The 22,869-nt window shown below is 45.6% G+C and overlaps 1 protein-coding gene across 1 annotated transcript in view; it reads right to left on the bottom strand.

Annotated features, from left to right (window-relative positions):
* LOC116943854 (voltage-dependent L-type calcium channel subunit beta-1-like) overlaps nt 1-22,586 on the bottom strand; it is a 174,170-nt gene extending 151,584 nt beyond the window's left edge. Inside the window, exons 1-2 of the mRNA XM_032957113.2 lie at nt 21,706-22,586; nt 8,963-9,055 (exon numbers count right to left, since the gene is read on the bottom strand). Coding sequence (XP_032813004.1) covers nt 8,963-9,055; nt 21,706-21,786 — 174 coding nt within the window. The 5' untranslated portion in view covers nt 21,787-22,586. The remainder of the gene's footprint in view (nt 1-8,962; nt 9,056-21,705) is intronic.
* Between the last annotated feature and the right edge of the window lie 283 nt (nt 22,587-22,869).

The following is a 22,869-nucleotide window of genomic DNA, read 5'->3' as shown; positions in this document are numbered from 1 at the left end:
TTTCCAGCTTGTCTCTGGTTCCTCCGCGATTGTGAGATGCAATTTGTATGAACAACGCTGTATAAAGCTTAACTATTATTATTATTAATATGCTGTACAAGGCAAAGTCTGGATGAGTGGTACTCGACTCACTGTTCCTGGTCACGTTGACGCACTCCAACCTTCTTGCAAGGGCCAATACAAATAGAGGACCACTTTGTGGGAATTTGGTAATGGTTATCTCCAATGAGACAACTGCTCCCAGCTTGAGAATGTGGAGTTTCCACGATTGGCTGAGGGCAGCTAATAGAGGTGAACCACCACCCACAGCCATCTTGATGATTCTATATTGCTTGAGCATTATTCCCTGACCATTACACCAACGACAATTTGTATACAACCTTATTGTCTAAACAGTATAATGTTGATTCGGGGTTTAGTGGCATTCAATAACAATGCACCATATTAATCATGGCACGAATATAACGAGATTACAAAGATATTGAATTATTGATATATCCCACGTGACTTCATAGAAATACACGGCCATTAATATGGCGCACAACAAGCAATTACAACGTGAATGGTGAGAAGACTCCACATCAATGGAATAGAGCGACCACTGTCAAGAGAGGTCAATGCAAACGGCAATGGGTACAATGAAGAAAGTCCTACAAACGCCACCGAGAAATCAACAGCATTCGCTGATGTTATTTTACTCTGTGTTTCATTTCGTCTCTGTCCACAGGTGCCGATTGGTGATTCGGGTTGTATTCATGGCTGTGATATATAACATGAGACAAGGCCCGGGGGCCTCTGCTGCATTTTTCTAAGCTTTGAGGACCTGGTGCTTCTGTGTGTGTCAATATCAGAATTAGGCATTTATGGTGCTGGCAAGATCGACCTCTTAAAAGCCTTAATAGGTGCTTGCTAAGAGTATGAGTCAATTCCATTTAGTGATTAAATAAAGCCCTTACCAACTTATTTTTGGTAATTCGGTAAAGTCACGTAGAAGGGAAACAATAAAATCATAAAAATATAAAACAATAAAATTCTCACGACGTTTCGACTGCAACACAAGCAATCATCATCAGGTGTGAAAACCACAACAAGAAAATTTGAACTTGTTTATGAAAGACAACTGGAAGATAATAACAACAATAGCAATGCACTTATTTATCCCGTAAAGCCACACCGAGTTGTATAAGACTCGTTTTCAGGGGGGTCAAGCTGCACAGGGTTTTTATTTTTAGGGGTTTTATTAATGAGTGTTTACACAAGCGCGAGGACACTGGAGCACCCGGAGAAAACCCACGCGTGTCAGGGAACAACACTCTATGCCCGTACAGATGGATACAGGTGGTGATCAGCCCACTTGCCGTGCATTGCCTTCTTCTGGCTAACCATCATCCGTCCACTGCCGGATGAAGGCCTCCCCAAGTCGTCGCCATCTCTCGCAGTCTTGCGATGTAACGATCCACCTCGCACCTCCACACGGACAGATTTCATTGCTCCATGTCCGCAGTGGACGCCCTCATTGGTGCTTTTTATCCCTTAGCTGCCACTCCAATCCGGAGTGTCGACCACTGGCCATCCTCCCTTGTCGTGATGTGTCCTACCTAAGCCCACTTGCATTTTCTTAAACGGTAAAAAATTGCGTCTTTAACCTGTGCAGGTTCTCAAATGGATGTGCGCCTATTTCCGTCTCTTTAGCATAATTACAAACGTACATCTCTCCATGATTTTGACGCACGCTTTTGATCTCAGCACAGTTGCCTTGCTATCGCGTGTGGATGAATCATTGTTTGTCGCTAAATCCTTTACCCGGGACTTTTTGTGGCGCCCTCTGGCTGCATGTACTTTAAGTGATTGGAAATTAGAGATGGCAATGGGCAATGGTCAGGCCAAGTTCGCCTCATCCAAGCCAATTTCAAACAAAGGGATAGACAGTGCCAGACTAACGGACGGGACACACAGATAAATGGATGGACAGAGAGACCGTCTGACATGCGTAAGAAGCGAAAGACAGACGCACTAACGGCTTGTGATTTTGTACGGAGCACTAAATGTAGTGCCTATGACCCCAGTAATTTGGAATGTTTCAGATCTCGTCTGATCTCAAAAGCAAAGCGGGGCTGAGCCTAGATAGCATTCGAATGGGTGAGCCCTGCCTACAAAAGCCAGGTCCTACAGGCATGTTTAGCAGTAGAGGGCAACGCAGATATTTATTGTTGTTCTGCACTCCACCCTCCATGATGTGGGGGAGGCCCTCATCCAGCAGTGGATTGACAGAACGTGCGTGTAACATGCACATGCACTGTAGAGAATGCAGTATCGCAGGGGCACGTGAATACGACAGCGCGCGTGCGCGTTCTGTCCTGTTGCCCAGCGACGGGAGATTTCGCGCACGTTGAAGCCACCGTGACCTTTTTTCTTCTTCTGGGAAACGAGAGGCGACATAAAAAAAAACTCAACCCACCCCCACGGCACAGCCACCGCCGCCGTCGCCACTCCAGGGCTCGCTAGGAGAGAAGGGACCCGGATATAGCCACGCGACCCACTTGTCATGATGATGATGATGATAATAATAATAAGCCATTTTACACTGCAAAGTATTTGTCCGAGCCGAGCCTTCGGGGGTTTGTTTTCAGGATGGCCCTGCCTTGGGACATAAGTCGCATTATAATCATTATGAAAGTGAAGTAGCCAGAGAAACCCGCACACACACACGAAGAGATAACGCTCCAAGGGACTGTGCGTATGTTGAACTTCTTTCACACCGTACGTAGCCGACCTTGCTAAATCGGGTCACGCAGACGCGAGGGAGGCCCGCTTGCCGTACTGCTATACCCAGCCACCTGTCAATCATCGTGGGCTTGAGAGCGTCGCAAATGTACAAGATCCAGCGAGCCCTTTGCTCCCCCAAAGCGCCGGATGCTGGGCGCACAACAGCTCCAGGAACACGTGGCCCGATTAAGAGGCCATCGTGGCCATTGTTGTTGATGCCACCACACCTTTAGCTCGTCCATCACACCAGATCCCAAAAAAACTATTCTAATAGTTGACACCTAACCTCCAACGCCTGCTATGTTCGTTTCATCATCACCTCCACTTGACTTTGGGCCTTTTCCTTGGTCGCCAAACTTTGGGTGTCATCTCCAATGCCTCAGCCCGGTCAGCAATTACCAATTACCCCGAGGGGTCAGGGCAAGGGCTTTGTGAATTTTGCGAAACACCAACATCAAGGGGTCATCACATATCACGCCCGTTTATGTTGCTGCACCTCACCAATGCTTCCTTTCATTCTGCCAAATCCTACAACCGTGGCACAGTTGACACCCAGCTGCTGAGGTCTGTTATTACCGCCTCATCGCCACCGCCATCTGGCTTGAGGTCGATGACCTCTCCGTGCCCCCCTCAATGCCTGTCTCGGTAACCTGAGCTCCTCCCCCCCCACCTACTCAACCACCCCCCAACCCATCACAATCTCCTCCTCAGAGCTTAATTTCAGCTGGAGTTGTCCAGGGCTGAACTCTAGAAAGTATTTCTGCGCATTGCCATGAGAGTGGGGGTCGGAAGGGGTTAACGGAAGGAGCATAGTTGTGGGGGAGCAGGTGGTGGAGCTTGAGATTGGGGGGCGAGGGAAGATGTTCAATTAGGAATTAACCTCTGCTTGTATTCATGATTACGTCCACAACAATTGCCAGCATTCCTAGAATCCCTGCCATGGTCACCGATACTCAAACGAGAGGACAGATGTGCCTCGTTCGAGCATTAATGAACAGCGCAGCACAACAACAACAAAAAATATCTGCAACGACAACAAATCCATGAAGCTGAACAAACAGGACCAATTAGCAAGCCTCCTCTTCGGCGCGTGAAATGAGAGTCCAAAGCAAGCGAGTGCACTGCGCGGCACGTACACCGGCACCCACGAAAAGGTTGACCACATGCAGTGTTTGTGTATTCGAAATATGCAGTTGTCTTAATCCGCACCGATATTGTACTTGACGTGAGACTAACATCGGGCCGATGATTGATATAATTTTATTATGAAGCTCTGGGCTTAAAACAAAAAAACCTATTCCCATTTATTTGGCCGGATAAGGGCTATGGGTAGAGCACTCGACTCACAGGTGGCACGTTGTAGTTTCAGTCCCGGTCAGGGCTTGAGTCAGCCGACCATCCTTCAGGGATGGGTAATATCACTACCATATTGTGACGATTTAAAAAAAAGATTTTGTTACATTTGTTTATTTTTGTGCCATTTTTTGTTATAATGCAAGGCTATCACAGAGGCGCTATGTTTCACAGATGAGTAGAATCTACCAGTACAGGGGCGATGTTGCTACGTGATTTTACCCGATAAAGTATTTGATGATCGGGTGTTTGCCAGTGCAGTCCTCCCAGCTGTGGAACGCTTTTAATAATCAGAATCTTTGGCTATATTTAAGTCTGTCTTGAAACCCCGCATTTTTTAATTGGCATTTATCTATGGATGAAATGCACCTTACAAATGTAAAATGCTATTAATAATGTGCCAGCATCTTTGACGTTCACTGTGAAGCAGACAGCACACATTTTCATGGTTAACACAGCCTTGGCATTAATACAGCCGCAGCATCGATCAGACGTGCTTGAACAACAAGCATCTGCAACAAGTTGCAAATGTGCGACCGCTTGACCACGTCACCATGACCAGAGCTGCCATACAGACTGGCCCCACCATGGGAATGTGGAATTTACTGCACTAGCTAAGGCCGCCAATGAAGACGAGCACCATGTGCGTTTGAACATTTTCACTGGCTGGTCAGAAATAGTACAGTAAAGTGAGGACTAATATCATCTGTTCCTTTCGTATGGGATATAGTATTGCCCCCTCGCATGCTTGGTTTCCTCTGGGTGCTCTGGGTTCCTTCCATATGTATAAATATTCATGAATTGTCTGACAACATCTTAGAGCTTGTGCATTGCTGGCACCAGCTCACCAACTGGCTGCTGTTTTTAAGCTCGTGTCTGTGGCTCCTCAGTAATTGTGAGATGCAAATTGCATTAACGAAGACATTGCATAAAAATCTACATTATAATAAGTAGTATCTTTACATTATAAGACCTCCTTTGCCAGTAACAAGATACAATAATAGGTTTTTACCCTTTTAGCTGGCACAAAAACTGACACCTTTATACAAGGGATCATGTTTGCAATAACCACAACACAAGCAGTCAAAAATGCAAACAAAAAGAGACAACTCTGATAATGATATGTACTGTCCTTGAATTTGATTGGTCCACACCCGGGACGGCTTTTCTTAGAGCCTAGTCTCCACTGGTGTTGGACCAGATGACGCCAAAAGGCTCTCAATACTCTGATAGTGTGCTGTTTTTGAGTTGTACGCCTTTTGGCGTCATCTGGTCCAACACCAGTGGAGACTAGGCTCAAGGAAAAGCCGTCTCGGGTGTGGACCAATCAAATTCAAGGAGAGAGTTGTCTATTTTTGTTTGCATTTTTGACTGCTTGTGTTGTGGTTATTGCAAACATGATCCCTTGTATAAAGGTGTCAGTTTTTTGTGCCAGCTAAAAGGGTAAAAACCTATTACTATAAGTAGTATCTTTGTTTACTAAAGTTCCTGTGCCTGACACCATTGCAATCATTGAATATTTGGTCCAACAAGGACTGAATGCTGATGTACCGGCTCTGGTTAGACACTGCCTCACCAACACTTACTTCACCTGGAATGGAGCATTCTACAAACAAGTTGAAGGTAGCCCAATGGGTTCTCCCTTATCTACAGTTGCAGCCAATGTTTTCATGGAAAATTTTGAGAAAGATGCCATCCAGGCATCCACCCTACGTCCTTTCTTGTGAAGAGGTACGTAGATGACACGTTCATCATCTGGCCACATGGCCTACCAGCTTTGGGCCAATTCTTCAACCACATCAATTCCATACACCTAGCCATCAAATTCACCATGGAGGTGGAAAAGGGTGGCAAGTTACCATTCTTGATGTTTTAATCGAAAAGAGACCAGATGGCTCAATGGGACACTCTGTCTACAGGAAAGCCACCCATTCGGATGCCTACCTAAAACCTGACTCCCACCACCATCCATCCCAGAAGAATTCCCTCATCAAAACTCTACACAAAGGAGCTCGATGTATTTCCGACCATCATCACCTAGCCAGTGAACTGAAACACGTACACATACACCAAGCTCTCAAGATTAATGGATATTCAGACTACATAATCTGTAAAGCTATCATCCCAATCGTTGGGAAAGAACCATCTGAGGACCCAATCAAAACCATCACCTTGCCATACATAGCAGGGGTCACTAAAAATATTTCCAAAATCATCAGCAAACACAAGATCCAGGTTCGATTCAACAGAGTACATAAACTTCGTGATCTGATACCATCTGTGAAGGATGTGATCCCTGGCATGCAATACCCCGGCGTCTACAAACTAAGTTGTGTCTGTGGCAGTAGTTACATTGGGGAAACTAAGCGACATGTCTCTGACCATGTTCGTGAACATAAGGCAGATCTGAAACACGGTAGGACCAATAACTCAGCCGTGGCTGATCATTGTTTTAATGCTGTGGGTACATACAAAATTTATTTTCCAAGACAAAGGTACTCTACAAACCCACTGGCTATCAGCAAAGATTTGTTCATGAAGCCATACAGATATATATATATAAACACAGACACAATTTCCACCGAGAAGATGGGTACAAACTGAGCAGTCATAACTGGCTGTGATGTTTCCATCCTACCTGCCGATGTTAGTAGTTATTTTCGACTCTCTGGTGTTACATTAACAGGTTAAATGTCTTTACATTAACAGGCTAAATGTCTCACTAATACAGCCACCGTTGCTCGTTTTCCTCGATGTGGTGGTGGCTCTACGATCTTACAATGACATGCTAATCTCTCACAATACAATGGCCACCTCCGCAGCTTCATCGTCGTGGAGGTGGCTCTCCGATTTACTCGATCTTACATTGACATGCAAATTTCATCACTAGCTCCGCCCACTTCTCTTATGACCCTTGGGCTACACCCATTTTTTCACCTGATGACGATTGCTTGTGTTGTCATCGAAACGTCGTGATATTTGTTTTATTTTTTTCTATCTACGTGGCTTTACCGAAAGACCCAAAGAATATTATTATTTATATTTTTAGCATTTCTGTTTTATGCATAAGCAATTCATAATTAAATTGAGAATGCTGGATTGGCAATAGTGGAAATGGTGGTTTTAAATCTATATTTAATGTTATAATAATGTTCATATATATTTCTTATAACGTATATGTTAATATTATGATGATGATGTATACTCTATTCAGACTTATAAGCAATGAATTTCATACATTTACCATAGGACCCACAGACTAACATAGATCCCATTGGCTAACGTTTATTTCCGCAGACTAACACAGGTTTCACAGATTAAGACAGTACATTAAATCGATAGACTAACAATGGTTTGGCAGACTAACATAGAATAACATAGATCAGTTAGACCAACACAGAATCCATAGACTAACACGTTATTTCACAGAAGAGATAATAAGCCACAAACGTTTTCATTGGCTAACACACTCTTTTTTTTACAAATATTACAATGGACCGCTCAGACTTGCATTGGATCATAAACTTGCATCAGACTTATATACAGACTCACTCAGACATACAATTAAGTGATAACGTAAATGTAAAACGATGGATTTTTGTGCAGCTATTAGAGGCCAGGCAGGAACTGACATCTAACTACACTGGGAGAACACAGTGTAATATATGTATACAATGTGGGGAGCGGGAGTGGAGCAGTTAGCGCACTGCGCTACAAAACTGGCGACCCGAGTTCGATTCCCGCTCACGGCCAACAGCCGTGGCGATTATCTGAACCGGTCTTGGGCCTCTCCTAGGTCGACTCAGTCTCAAATGCGTACTTGGTGCGATGTGTAAAAATCGCCACTGGACAGACAAAGGCGGCTGGGCGTGGTGTTGGCCACCCACCCCCTCTCGTGTGCCGTGCCGGCCTTCATAGGTGCTCGCTAACAGCACTTGCCCCAACAGTCTGTTAAGTCTATACGGGGGATCTTTGTCTTTGCATGTATGTTGAACCTCTTTCTCACCGTACGTAGCCAACCGTGATCATTGCAGGTGTGGGGGAAGGACAACAAACTAAACACAAAAAAGCAGTTATAAATAAATTAATTTTCAATCTAGACGATGTAAAAGCGCATAGCTCCAGTGGCTTCCAAATATAGGAAGGAAGAGCGATCCAGACCGACGCAGAAGCGCCATCTGAAAGCGCGCAATGCAGCATACCTGTCAACCCTTATCAGTGCCCACCTTATTCCAGACCAATTCAGACCTTATTGGTCACCCCGTCCATCCTGCAAAGTCCCATCACAAACAAATAGACACTTCTTTTTTGCCCGTATTGAAACGGCTGTACGCCGTACGGACCTGAAAACTCACTTTCCCTGTACAAGAATACGGGGTAAACCGTCTGGGTTGACACGGTATGATGCAGCGACCGTCTTTGTCTTTGTAAGGCGGTCACTGATGATGGTTACTCATCACAGGTCCTTGAAACGCACATTCAAACTGAGTGGGTCACCTTTTGTGTGCTCAGCGTCTCCAACATGGCCATTGTAAAGCCCACCCCTCCCCAACCGTGAGTCTTCCTCGCCTGGTATCTCGGGGGTTTGTGAGTTCTATCCCAACCCTGACGTCTGTATATTTGTCGCGTGGACTTTTCTCCAGGTCCTCCGGATGTTTTCCCCTCCACGTTTTGGAACACGCGTTTAGAGCAGTTGGCTGCTGCGATATCTTTCCAGGTGACAAGTCACTTCATCGAGCTATTATATTTGTGGTCAGGTCGCTTCTGAGGAAAAAACAAAAACGAATAGCTCTGTTTGGGGCCTTTGCCTGGTGAAAGAGTAAAACGTAAATACTTGTCTTACCTGGCGCACAAAGCTGTTGGTGGTCGTGTCAGAGGAGGTGCTTCCATCGGAGCGCTTGAATCGTCCCCTTCCATGACCACACTTTCCGGCAGACTGGATGCAGAGGAGAGGAAGGGGGGGGGAGGGCGGGGGTGGTGAATGGTGAAGTGAGGAAGTTATGGTGTGACAGTAAGCGGGAGGGTGTGAAGAGTGACAAATTCACCACGCGAAGAAGATATGAGGAGTTCAAGAATTGTTGAGCGGTTAACAAACGTGTGAGATGTTATATGGAAATGAGTGAAAGGAGGGACGTCGGGAAATCGTGAAGGAGCGAAGCGTTATAACGATCGCGGTCGGGAACGTGCGCGGTTCGGGAGGGCGGAAACGGTGGTGAAAGAATTTGGAGAAAAAGCGGAGGCCCGTCGAGTGGGACGAGAGATGGAGATGAAGGGATGCCGAGGCACGCAGCGAAATTTGAGAGAAAGTGCAGGCGACGATGAAGATGGAGACGATGGGACATGGGCAGATGTTGCGGTGATTTCGATACGGAGCACGGCAGGTGAAGATCGAGGGAGGGGAAGAGGCAGGCGGTGGGGGAGATTGAGAGCAGGGGCAGGAATGGAAAAAGAATAAGGAAAGACACGTTACATAGAGATGAAAATTGAGAGCGAAGGAATGGGAGATGGAGACGAACGATTATGGAGGTGAGAATGTGCGTTTATTAAGTGTGGAAAGGGTGGGGAGAGAGCAGGAAAGGGAACTGTTATAGGTAGGCACCTACTCAACATCACGTGCATTGCAATGTCTCACTCAAACAGAGGTGAAGTGTCGCTCATGCTCAAGAAACGAACTGACGAGCACTCGCTTCCAATGGCAGATCTAAAGCCGGTGGTGGAAATTCCACATTCCCATGGTAGGAACCAGTATTGCATTTGGAAGGTCATTGTCGACTTTTCTCAACGCAATAAAATGCAGCCTTGTGCACGGATTGCAACTGCAGCTACCGCAGTGAAATATTTTTTTATGAGCCCCAAGAAATTAGATTATTATTTAATTTGTTGAGCCGCTGCAAATTCAGCAAATGTGCGCACGTTAATGAAAGATAGAAACAATATTTTTTTTCGTGATATAATTTATATTTCTCCTTGGGTGGCGGGGGTGGGATTTAAACAGCGGCCATCCTGCAAAGTCACCAAACTGCCATAGGAATGTGGAATTTCCCCCTCTCCCTCCCCACCACCACTGGCTCCAGGCAACCAAACGAGACGAGCACCTCTCCAACATATTCCAACGCAAACAACGAGACGCATTTCCCTGTTGTTGTTTTTTTATTCCTTGGGAAATACATTTTTTTTTTAAAACGTACCAACAACGAAACGCGGCTAAATTCTATGTCAGGTGTCGCGTTCACTCGGGCGCCGCACGCTCGCGGCACGGCAACATCGCAGCGCCGTGCGCTCGCAAAACCGAGCCAAGGCTTTGGGCCCTCAAGCATCCCAAGGGGCCCCAGATTCGCGACAAAATTTAGGGGGTTCATCAGACATCAGCTGAAATCCTCATGTTCATGAGAAATCCAATTAATATATCTCGTCCCTTGTCTTGTCTACAGCTCTCTCCCCTAATTTGAATACTCACGCCCATACACATTTCTCGTGTACCACTGCATCTCCATATTTTGTCTATATGTGCTGCCACATCACGAGAATGTTATACACTTAAACTCCTAAAAACATTTTACTTTATTTTACCATGTGAGGCTCACCGAGCTATGTAGCTCTTTTTCAGAAGTGACCTGGCCACAAATGATCGCCCAACGAAGTGGCTTACCACGTGCAAATTTATTGCAGCCAGAGGACCCGCTCCACCACGGGGAGAACGTGCAAACTCCAAACATACGGGCGTCACGCTCGGCATCGAACCCGCAACCTCCTGTAGACCAACCGAGGTTGTTAAGGCCTACGCCAGGGCGGCGCACATGAAGCAACGGCACCCAAAATCGAACATTCTGCTTCGGGTCGCCAATGGGACAACTGCACCTCTGCCTCGTCTCTTCAACAAGAGCCCTCTTGACTCTGGGATGGGAAGGGGAGGGGGGGTGGGGTAATCTTTGAGCCGTGCGGTGTTTAATCTGATAATGAAATGGGCCCTCTCCTGTGTAATGCTTCGGCTGCTCGTCGTGTTGGCAAGGTGCCCCTGTAACCTTGCTGGCAATGCAACCCGCCACACTGTGGCCCGACTCGGTTTTGATGTCACAAAGTGCAGCACGTGGACCGCTATTATTTACGCGACCGCTGTGAAGTTCGATTAAACATTGTGCACACATTTGGGGGATGGGGTTCGTCCTATTTCTTAAATTACATTAAAGCTAAAAAAGAGATGTGTTTAACTAATTTATGAATGAGAAGGTTCATTTATGCAGCATTTACGATTTATTGTTTTTTTATTAAAATCCAGTTCTGTGGCACTGTGGTAATATATTTTGACCTCTACTTACGAGGCACTTTCATGGGTTTGAGTCTTTATAATTAAAGGAACTGTGGGGACTCCCATGTCGTCAGTCGCGACTTGAGATCAACGAATCCTGAACGTTTCTGCGGAACGGATGCAGATACGATTCTTTTTCACAAAGTGGCAAACTCTTGTCCTGCATGGCGGTCCGCAGACATCGTCTGAGAGTTGGCAGTGGTCGGTGGCTCCGGAAAGGTCTAGAACTACTGGAGAAGCGATTCTCAGCATATAGCGCACTTGCACTCGAGTACAAAGTACTCCTATGTGTGTACGCTGAACTTCTTTCGCACCGTACGTAGCCAGTCGTGCTCATCCGAGGCGCGGGACGTTACTGTATCCATGTCCGTGCATACAGCAGCAGTGTCACGAGGACGAAATAGGGCGAGATGGGTGTGGTGTGCCGAAATCATTCCTGGGACACGAATGCTGACTTAACGCACGAGGATGACGTCGACCTGTCTGGGTGAATCTCAAAACGTTCACGTCTCGCTTGCAACAAATGCATCTCCAACACTGACGAGATGCGTGCTCAGCATGAGCATTTCATGCACCGAGTGAATGCAATCAAACAAAACGACATGCGATTTGGGATAGATTGCTTACGAGATGGGAAGCATCGGGCATACCCTAGCATGCAAGGCAGCCGCACGAGTGAATCATCCCACGTACGTTTGTTGGCCACAGAAATCTCGTGCACAAATGCAGCAGGATATCCAGAGCTTGTGCTGGAGTGTGTTCTTCCCTACCTAATCACAGGAGCTCTAAAGCCACGAATCTGCTGCAGAGCATTCAGACAGAACCAGGCAGCGGATGTGCACACACGAGCTATGGGCACGTGCAGATATATAGCGTAAGCACTTTTATACACAGTGATGAGGAGGGCGGACATTGTGGATCCTATTATGCGCGATGACACCCGTGAATTCACTCTGCTTCTCCATTTGGTGGGGGGACGGGACGGGAGGGCGGGGCGGATAATGTATGTATGCTGAACTTTTTTCACACCGTACGTGGCCTACCGTGTTAATCGCAAATAATGCGACGAGCTCGGCAAATGATGGTGGCAGGCATCGACCAGCGGCAGTACATTCACCGCATGTTGCAGCGGTTCCGTTGTTCCAGTCCGGCAGGGCTGCCCTGGTTGAGATCCTCTGTCGTAATTCTCAACGGGTAGGCCATTGTGTGCTGGCGTTGTGCTCCAAATGCAAATTACTCGATTGGGATTACACATGGCAATTAGCGCGATGATATCCCCCATACTGGCGGACTAATGCTCGATGTTAGGTCCAGTGCTCAATCAGCTCGTACCCGTAGGAAAAACTGCAACTCGGGGTGCCCTTTCACGTACGTTGAGACAAGTTGCGATGTAATGCTTTTAATCGCGGTGCCCCGAGATGCCCCTGTGCTAAAGAAGGGCAGCTCTATATACCATATATATAAACACTAATTATTATAAATATTATGAGTCTTTTCGATTTAAAGCTTTCGTGACTGCAAGGATTCATCTTCTTTGGTTATTTCGGTAAAGTCACGTAGAATGAGAAGAAAATAATAAATTGATAAAATAAAACAATAATATTATCACGACGTTTCGGCCACAACACAAGCGGCCTTCATCAGGTGAAGGGGACGAGACTGTCTGGAGGACAGCGCTGGAGTGTGTTGTGGCCGAAACGTCGTGAGAATATTATTGTGTTATTGTATTTTATCAATTTATTATTTTATTCGCATTCTACGTGACTTTACCGAAAGAACCAAAGAAGATTATGAGTCTTATTTGCAAAAAAGTTCACAAATAATAGGAAGCTGTTTTGCAAAGCAGGATGGGGAAGACGAAAAAAAATCGCAAGAAAAAAAGGAAGAATTAAGACCATGGATGATAGGGGCTTTTAGGGGCACCGCAGCTCTTGCGGAAATAATTATCGCAGGTAATAGTCTGAAAAAAGCTATACGGCTCAGTGAGCCTTACCTGGTAAAATATATAGTAATAATAGGAAATAGGTTGCAGATAAGAGGCGTTCCATTTGTTTAGACTGATATACAAATCGTGAATGATAGGGGTAAGTGTTGAGAATCTATTAATGCAAGCATGATAGACAGTGCACAATGCCCGATCAATGCTTGTCTCCCCCGTGCTGTTGTTTAGATACCAAGAAAACAATTTCTCACTTCAGAGCACGTCGACCTCGGGAGGCTCAGGAAACTTTCTATTAATAAGGAAACTTTCTATAAATAATGGGAAACTTATCACACGGAGAGATGCGCGCAGGCTGAAAACAAATGCAGGTGACGTATACACGCAAAATGGGTGGGTTTTAGATAGTAAACAATGCAATTGAATCGGTCCTCACACCATGCCTTACAAGTCACATGATATCCCCAAGCTGCATGTATAACGCACCCAAGCCTTCTTTAAGACCATCAACTAAAAAAAACTGTCGCCATATCGTGGCTGCCACTGCACTGATGATTCCTCATGACGGTAGGCCGGCTCCACAATCGTCTCATTGTTCTTTCACTGCTAAACAAACAAAAAACGCCCACAGTTTTGACACCATGTGACAAACCTTACTAATTAGCTATGTCGGGTGGTGGCGGGTTTAACGACACATTAACGCGATCTAACACAACAAAAAAAACTCGATTATGGACAATTACTCCCGGTCGCGGTTCCGAAGCAGACACGGGGCTGAAGAGGCTGCTTACAGTGAAGGACAAATATCACTTGTGGGCCAATTCTAAGAATCCGGCCCAGGCCAGGCTCCAGTTCCTCTCACATCGGGTAGGGCAGAGGACGGCAGAGCTGTTGTGCGGTGCGGGCCACCACGATGCGTGACTGTGATTTCACCACCGCAAAGGAGAGTGAATTTGGGTGGACCAAATGGACATTGGGATGGTGCAGGGCACACCCCAGCGCTCTCCTCGCCCCGACCCCTGGCAGGTCTCATGTGTGAAATGGGATGGATGTGGTCCACAGGCCGTTGGGTTCCCCCACCCCCGCGCTTAATGAGATCTGGTTGCTCTAACCGCAGCACGAGTCGGGCAACAGGGCATAATTACAGTGCACTGGGGTGTCATCAGGAGGCTTGGTAGTGATGGTGTAGGCAGTGTGCTTACTAAGTATGTAACATCTCATTGATTCTTAGATTGAAATGGATTCGTATGTTCATGATGCATATATCCTGGGTGGTGGGGGGGGGGGGAGGTGGTTTTGGGTGGGGGGAGGTGGGGGCGGCGGTCTCTGGCTCTGAAATTTAAATCCTCAGAACTGCACTTTTAGTTGTCATACCTGGGGAGATATTTATAACCCCCCCCCCCCACCGGATGAAAAATGTTGATTGAATACTGCCAGGGGATGAGCCTGATCAGTACTTGAGTGGGAGACTCCTTGGGAGCAGCCGGTGTTGTAGGGTTGTGCCTGCGAGATGCTCAGGAGACGGAAGCTCAGCAATGGATTCTTGAATCTCCCTGTGCGGAGCTGTGAGTGCCGTCCCAGGCCCACGCATGCGTGGTGGGTTTTCTCCGGGTGCTCCGGTTTGCTCCAAAGAAGAAGTCAAACCCTCGTTCTTTGAACTGGCCAAACATCATCCCAATGTTAGCAGCAACCCTCTTGAAAAAAAAAACAAATCTTGACTCAGTGAGGCTTCCCAAGGTAAAAATACATTATTATTAATATATTATTTAAAAGTACACGTAACAAATGAAGGCAATACCACCTGTTATGTGTTTACAAAAAAAATCGATAATTTTTTCCTGTTATTTTCCAATCTACTATGGGATGAAGGCTTCCTCACACCACAGTCCGTGTGGGTTGGGGCAAGCTTGTATATGTTAGTCCAACCCTCCCCCGGTCCCGCTGGTGAATTGACGAATCGCGCCCTACGCGCATCAAGCCACTTGCGCGACCACCGATATTTGATTCACGTTTATTGTGCTCACGCGACTGCTGCAGCCATTAATTAGGGATTCTGGTAGGCTCCACGGAGGTGGAAAGGAATAAACGAATCAGGAATGGCATCGTGAGCCCCAGCGGTGACATGTCGTCACGTTGACGTGCAGGGGAGCAAACAGACACATCCAGAGGTGGATCGAGAACATTCGCGAGGCAAGGGCATCCTAAAATGTCAAGATGTTTAAATAGGGAGCTGCATTGAAAGAAGTTCAACATACGTATGTATCTGTGCTGAACTACTTTCGCACCTAAGTGGAGCCAACCGAACTGAATGTAGCCATACATACATGACTACTACTATTATTATTAATAATAATCAAATGCAGTGTACTTACTCTGGTAAATGTCAATAAAATACCAATATTCAGAGTCTCAAGGAGGGTGGCAGCGGGGGGGGAGACGGATTACCCTCATAGCCCCGCACGCTCTCCCCAACCACGGATCATGCGAGAACCATAACCTCCCGGCTACGTATTTAAAATACGAAATGAGGCATTCAAAGACATTGTGTCTTTCTGTTCAATGTAGCAACGGGGTGGTGCTCATCTCCATAGTTGGGCCTGAACCAGTGGTGGGAATTCCACGTTCCCATCAACATTGTAAATATTTTGTTTCACTATAGCACTGTTATTCTGCTGGATCACACAATCTCCTAAACGCTCACAGTACTAATACCTTTATGTACTGGAAAATAAGTGTAAATTGCTTCGTTAGAGCATTATAATCATCTAAGCATATCTGAAAATTGCACAGATAGCCATTTCAGCCAAGCATGCTATGGCCAGATGTGGCTGTGTATGCCCGTCAACCAGAGACTTACAGCTGCTGAGAATTGTTGGATCACAGAAATATGGGGCCACGGTGTGTGAAGGAGAGACACCTATTTCAAGAAATGTACGAGATGTCCAGTTGTGTGGTACAGAAAGTAAGCTGTTGATCTATAACATTAGCTTCGTGAGCACTGTCTGCTCACCTGAGTGGGTGAGCAGATATTTGTCTGTTCTCCAACACGCAAGCAAAATTCTGAAATATCTAATTGGCCAAACATTTTCAGCAGGAACCTCCTGAAACAAGTCCCGAGACTCTTTAGGGCATTTCGGGTGAATACATAATGATTGTTATCATTGCTAGCTTCACACTTGCCTTGTTAAATATTGTCAGTTCTCCTTTGTGGATGTGAAAGATGGACAACTTTACAAAAACCATACATAGCAAACTAGAAGCAACAGAAATGTGTTTTTTTTAAAGAAGGATATTAAATATTTAATGAATAGACAAGATGGGTAACATACATCTATTATGGATAGCAGTTTACAAAAATAACATTAATAAGAATAATGAAACAAAGACAAATGTGCTTTCTTGGACATGTAATGAGAAAACAAGAGACGGAATGTAATGTTTTGACTGCGGAAATTATAGGAACAACAAATAGCTGGGGAAGACAGCGAATTAAGTACAGAAGCAATTTTAATAACTGGATGCAACTGGCAGGAGTATCTAATGCAGAGTTCTTGAGTAAATATCGTGGACAGAGCTAAATGGAAGGGTAGCCATGATCGGCATCTTTGAGGAAGGACACGGTACACCTCCCATTAGCACGGTTGGTTACGCACGGTGCAAAACAAGTTAAACATACATATGTACAGAGAGAAAGAGATTGCCTTCAAAATATTCCATCGGGCCCTCACCAGTGCATGTAGTAAAATCATTCTGATGACTGGTTTTAAGCACAACATAACGATCCCAATATCATGCGGGTATTGGATATTGTCTGCCTATACTGCTCCATCCTGGTTCATGTGGGTTTGTGATTCTGGAGAGGAGAAGCACACAGGTACAGTTCAATAAAGATTGCTGCACTGTCCTTTGCTGGCAATGTAGCCACACAGCAGCATAGAGCACCTGCTTTGTGCATGGTGGTCACCCATCCAAGTACTATCAAGGCACAAGCTCGGCTCTTACAGAATGCGGTGCATTGTGGGTGATTGGGTCCTACCGTCATCGAATTACTTGAATACTGGGGTTATGTAATTCCTAAAATGTACACGTCATCGTTTGCTTTGATCTCGCAAAATCAGAGCACTCTACAGTATTCTGGTGATATACTTGTATGATGATTTGACATTGGATGCGGCATTTAATACGTACTTTTGTTTAATAACAATGAATGTCTGAATATAAATTGGCTATGCTATCTGGGTTACACAGATGAGTCTCATAAGTGCAAGCAGCAGCTGACTTTGTTCTCCCATATGTATCCAGCAGTGCAGTGACAGAGGACTGTAAATTATAATTTAATTACATCAGAAATGTGCCATCAGCAGTGGTTATAAATAGGGGGAATGTGTGTATTGAATGCATCACCATGTACATCTGGGTTTTAGCAAACCTATAAGGCTAATGATATTCACGCACGGAAAAGCGTGCAATCACATTTCGAAGGCAATGGGTTCAAATCTGTCTCTGAGATTGACTGAGCCCATCATCATTCTGAGATGGATAATACAAAACAATGATTCCACTTTGTTAGAGGTCAACAGTGATTGTCCTCTGGAGAGAATGACCCCTGGCATAGGAATGTGGGAATTGCCCTATAGTGTGGTCCAGTGTGGTACAGCCACTGGTGTATAATGGTTGGCACATTGGATTTTGCAATCTGAATTTTTGGAGTATCCCGGTGTGGCAGTCGAAACAATGGAAAAGGATCTTAAATACCCCCGCGACTGTCCACCCAGCAATAGAAATGGGTACATACGCTAGGTCACTTGCAGTGTCGTAAATTGTGGGTACTTCCACCTCTTCCAAGATGTACTGCCAGTGTGGAAGAGAAGACCAAAATAGCTCCTAGTGGAGGCCCTTCTGCCAGTAGTGGTTTCAGCGAGAATTTGCGGGGCTGCTCCTTTATCTTTTGAGCCCCTTATGGAAATGAGCATTTATCCGTGTTTATTAGGCCAAGGAGACACTTTGACTTTTCAGTATGTTTTTTTTTTTACCCAAGAAAGCCAGTGTAGGCTCTTGGGTAGCTGAGGCCAATATTAAACGTTAGATGTGTTAATAGCGTGTTTGTGTGTGGGAGGAAACCAGGACACGTGGAGAAACCCCGTGGATATGAGGAGATTACACTCAAAGGTCCGCATAAGTAGGTCAGCAAACCACTTATGTATTGCCTCTTAAGATTTCACTTTATAGCCCAATGTGTGTGTGTGAGAGGCTCATGGATATAATAATTTCGTCACGAACCACCAAACCACGATCCAAGGAAATGTGTCCTTTGTCCATTTGAGATGTAGAAGAGCTATACGTTGAGTTATGTGATTGATGTTTGTGTGAACATGTCATAAATGCTGTCGACCCGACTTTCGGGTTCATATGAAGCATCAGTAAATTCGGCAGAGACGCGAAATTTTTTGAACGGTCTGAAAGATTTGTTTTTGTTTCGTATTGATTTAAGCATGATGTTAGAGGAAAACGCCGCTAATATAACATCACTTCCGTGCTTTTCCTGCCAAAAGTGGTGGAAAGCAACGTCACTTTTGTTTGCACAAAAGACACCTCCAATTAATATATCATGTGAGATCAGAAAATCTACGGATATAAAATATATCTTAAATTGTTATTTAGAATCTAAAAACCTGAAATCTAAAATGTTAGAATCTTAAATTCACCCGAACTGAAAACAGGGCTGCAATAAAATCCAAATCCTCAAGGGCTATTAAATGTAAAACCATAAAAATGTGTCGCTTACTGTTCCTGCACAGCTACGATGTGTAAAAAAGGTTACATTTCATTGTCTTCATTAAAACTCAGAAAAAAAACTGAATCATTATTCTGCAAGTATCAAAAAAAATATTGATTCAAGCATTTGAAATATACGTTATAAGTCTATTACACACATTTTAATAATAATAATACTGACATGTATACCTCTTTTGTTAATACACTGCTGGATGAATGTCTTCACATGCCATGCCTGTCATAGAGGTTGTTTGACCATACTTCACCGCGCTGGTCAATACGGGTTGACGATGATGAGGAAGCCCAGGACCAGTTCATACATCATCATTCGCCACTTATGCTAACCGTAGCCAGAAATTGAATTGAGATCGCAAGCTTCATAACGCAGTGTGCTAATCACTGCACCACCATTGCCCATGCAGAACTCAGTCGCATTTCCCAAGCGAGCAGGTGGCCGGGGGGGGGATTCCTATACATAATTATCATCTTTTGCCAGATGTTTTCATTCCACATTCCTCTGACAGGATCAGTTTGTCTTATGTAATACAATTGTTAACCTCCCAAATTGGTAGCTATTTTATTCACCTTGATGATAGCCCAAGCTGACACCCGACCTGGATATAAATCTTGCATCCTTCTGATTGTCAGTTGAGTGCCCCGATGCGCATCATTATGCACGATATCCAAATTAATAATGTATAGATAAGTATGGATATGAAACACACACACATACCGACAATTCAAATTTAAGCTATAAATCAGGTAAATCAGGTTCACCGTGGGTAGCTGGGCTCACAAACATGAATTGTATTATTGCTTTAATGAGGAGACACCTTCAGGACAATGCATTTGGTACGAATCATTCCCGCAATACCACGCACCCAGATGTGCCCAGCCCTAACCCTTTCGAATTGGGACCCTAAATATCTGAGACCTATTGAGAGGATGACAAAGGAACCTTGCTGCTGTTATTGGAGCGAAACCCACAATCTATTAGCACGTACAAAGACAAACATCCCACGTATAGCCTTAACTGAGTGTTAGGGCAAGTGCTGTTAGCGAGCACCTATGGAGGCCGGAACGGTACACGAAGGGGTTTGTGGCCAACACCACGCCCGACCGCCTTTGTCTCCCAAGTGGCGATATTTACACACCGCACTAGTTACTCATTCAAAGGCCGAGGGGACCTTGGGGAGGCGCAGGATCAGTTAAAATAATCGTGACTGGTGTTGGTTGTGAGCGGGAAACGAACTAGGGTCGCCGGGTTCGTAGCACGCCATCCACTGCGCCATCGCTCCCCCAACACACACACACACACGTGCACGCGCGCACCAGCACTCACATAGCCACATAGATTTTACGCTGCATGCAAACACGCATGTACTTGCACACACACACACACACATGAGTCCCACAGGCGTGCACACGCACTCACACGCGTGCAAAATCGCACACTCGCAGACCCACGCACGTACACACACTCTATAACCATTACAGTGCCCGAGTACTGGCAGAGAGCTAGCTTTGTGTTTCAAGGATCTCGAATCACAATGCCGTATATACGCCAGTTTGTGCAACTCAACTGGGCCCCGCCACGAGAATGTGGAATTGACTCCACCCGGCTTGTGATCAGCCAACCGAGATGAGCTTCAGAAACAGTTTGGCAAATTTACGGTCGTGTGCATGGCATAATCCTGAAGCATTGTTCGTGCGCTACGAACCCGGCCACCCGAGTTCGAATCCCGCTCACGGTCAAAACGAGTGACGCATATCCGAACCAGTCCTGGGCCTCCCCTAGGTCGACTCAGCCACGAGGAAGACAAAGGCCTTCATAGGTGATCGCTAACAGCACTTGCCCCAACAGTTTGATAAGGCTGTATGGGGGATCTTTGTAGATAACGTTGTCAACCCACTGCTGGATGAGTGTCTCCCAACGCCTTGCTAGTCGTGAGGGATCTTTGACCATACTTCACCACGCTGGTCAATGCGGGGTGGTGACAGTAGAGGACAATGGATTTCATTGAACTGCGCTCTGCTGCCCATACTGTCCACAGCTCCTATCTTTTACACATCGTGGTCACCCATCCAACCACTATCCAGGCTCAATGTCTGCTCAGCTGTCGAGGTCTCACGGCGTCTGGTACATTCTGGGTCATGTGGTCATAGGCAAACATTTGTGTTTTTAATCCAGTAAAAAATGTATATGGGCGTGTGCGCGTATTTCAGACGACACAGGAATTGTATACACTTGCATCATTCTCAATATTTCAAGTACACAGTGTCTCCCTTCTCAAACTGCACACACAATACATAAATGGACATTCAACACAAAATGCTGGGGCATTACCAACAACACCCATACAACAAGCCATGCACACCACACAAGCCCCGCAAGAACATTGTATGTATGTATATATGTTGTATCGGTCATACGTATATTATACAATCGCAACAATTAGTTCAAAGGTCACTCAACACTTACTGTATAGCTATCCGCAAATGCACGTGTGTGTATGTGTGTGCCTGTGTGCAAGCGTACAAACACATCGCACCGTCGCCCGCTCACCTGTGTGCCGTGACTATCCAGAACATCCATGGGGATATCCTGAGATGTTGATGACTGCCTCGACATGTTTTGTTGCACCATTTAATTAGCTGTCATTAATGTGACTCCCACGTTCTAGGACGACGACGAATGCCTTTTCCTTTCCAGTTGTCTCTTCTCTTCTCTTCTGCTGTCCCCTGTATCTTCCTTCGTGCCGCCAGCAGGAACAGCAGCAGCACGTGATTTTGTAATCCCAGCGAGATGTGTGTGTGTGTGTGTACGATGTGTATCTAAGACTCAGTGTGCAGTATATGTACTATGTATGTGTTGTGTGTGTATATATATACACACACAATATCTCTCGATAATAAGACCGAATTTAGACTTGTGTTGTACACAGCGTGTGCGGACGCGCGTGTGTGCAAGGCTGCCGCAGCCCCAGATATGTGCACGATGCCAATATACCTACAGTTTACGCAATCTACGTATTATATATCTGCTATACGATTAAAAAAAAAAACCTCGCTTAAACAATTGCGTATTCGAGCGCGGTGTGAATGTGTGTATGGTTGCGTGTGTGTGTTCCCGTTTGAAATACTAAAAACTCCCCCACTGCACACCGTTTCAACAACGTCACGTTACGCGCTACTGTAGACATGCGGCGTCGGCTTTGTCGCGGTTAAGTCGCCGTGTTTTCCTAACCAGTAGCAGGACTTGTAACAAGAACAATTAATACTGGTTACGTACTACTACCAATAATAGGAGGCGTATGACCGTTCACTAAGACGGACTGGTGAGCCTCTCCTCCCGTGTGCAATGCATGAGAGCTGCCGTGGTCCTTGGTGCTGATTTCTGTCCGCTCATACACGGGGCTTCTAGCGATTGGGCGTTTACATTTGCTACGTGAAGGGGCAGGGAGGGGGGGGGAGGCTAAAGGGCCGAGCAAATCGCGAACTCGTGAATTATTCATGAGAGATCATTGGCTCTTATTGTTCTTCGAATGATAATCGTTGCCTCGTCGGTGGCGTCGAGGCGTTGGCTGATGGTTTGCATTGGCGGCATCGTTTGTAAGATGTTGTATCAGCGAAATTGGGGTTTGCGCTTAGAAGCAATGGTTATTGATATGCGCCAGTTACACCGTCGTGTCGTGTTGTGTAAGCTATCGATTGGGTTTGGTGGTATATG

The sequence above is a fragment of the Petromyzon marinus genome, chromosome 19, assembly GCF_048934315.1.
Source record: "Petromyzon marinus isolate PM22_M1 ecotype Great Lakes invasive population chromosome 19, UKy_Petmar_22M1.pri1.0, whole genome shotgun sequence".
Taxonomy (NCBI): Eukaryota; Metazoa; Chordata; class Hyperoartia; order Petromyzontiformes; family Petromyzontidae; genus Petromyzon; species Petromyzon marinus.
The sequence above is the reverse complement of the archived record's forward strand: the minus strand, read 5'-3'. Positions and strand labels throughout refer to the sequence as shown.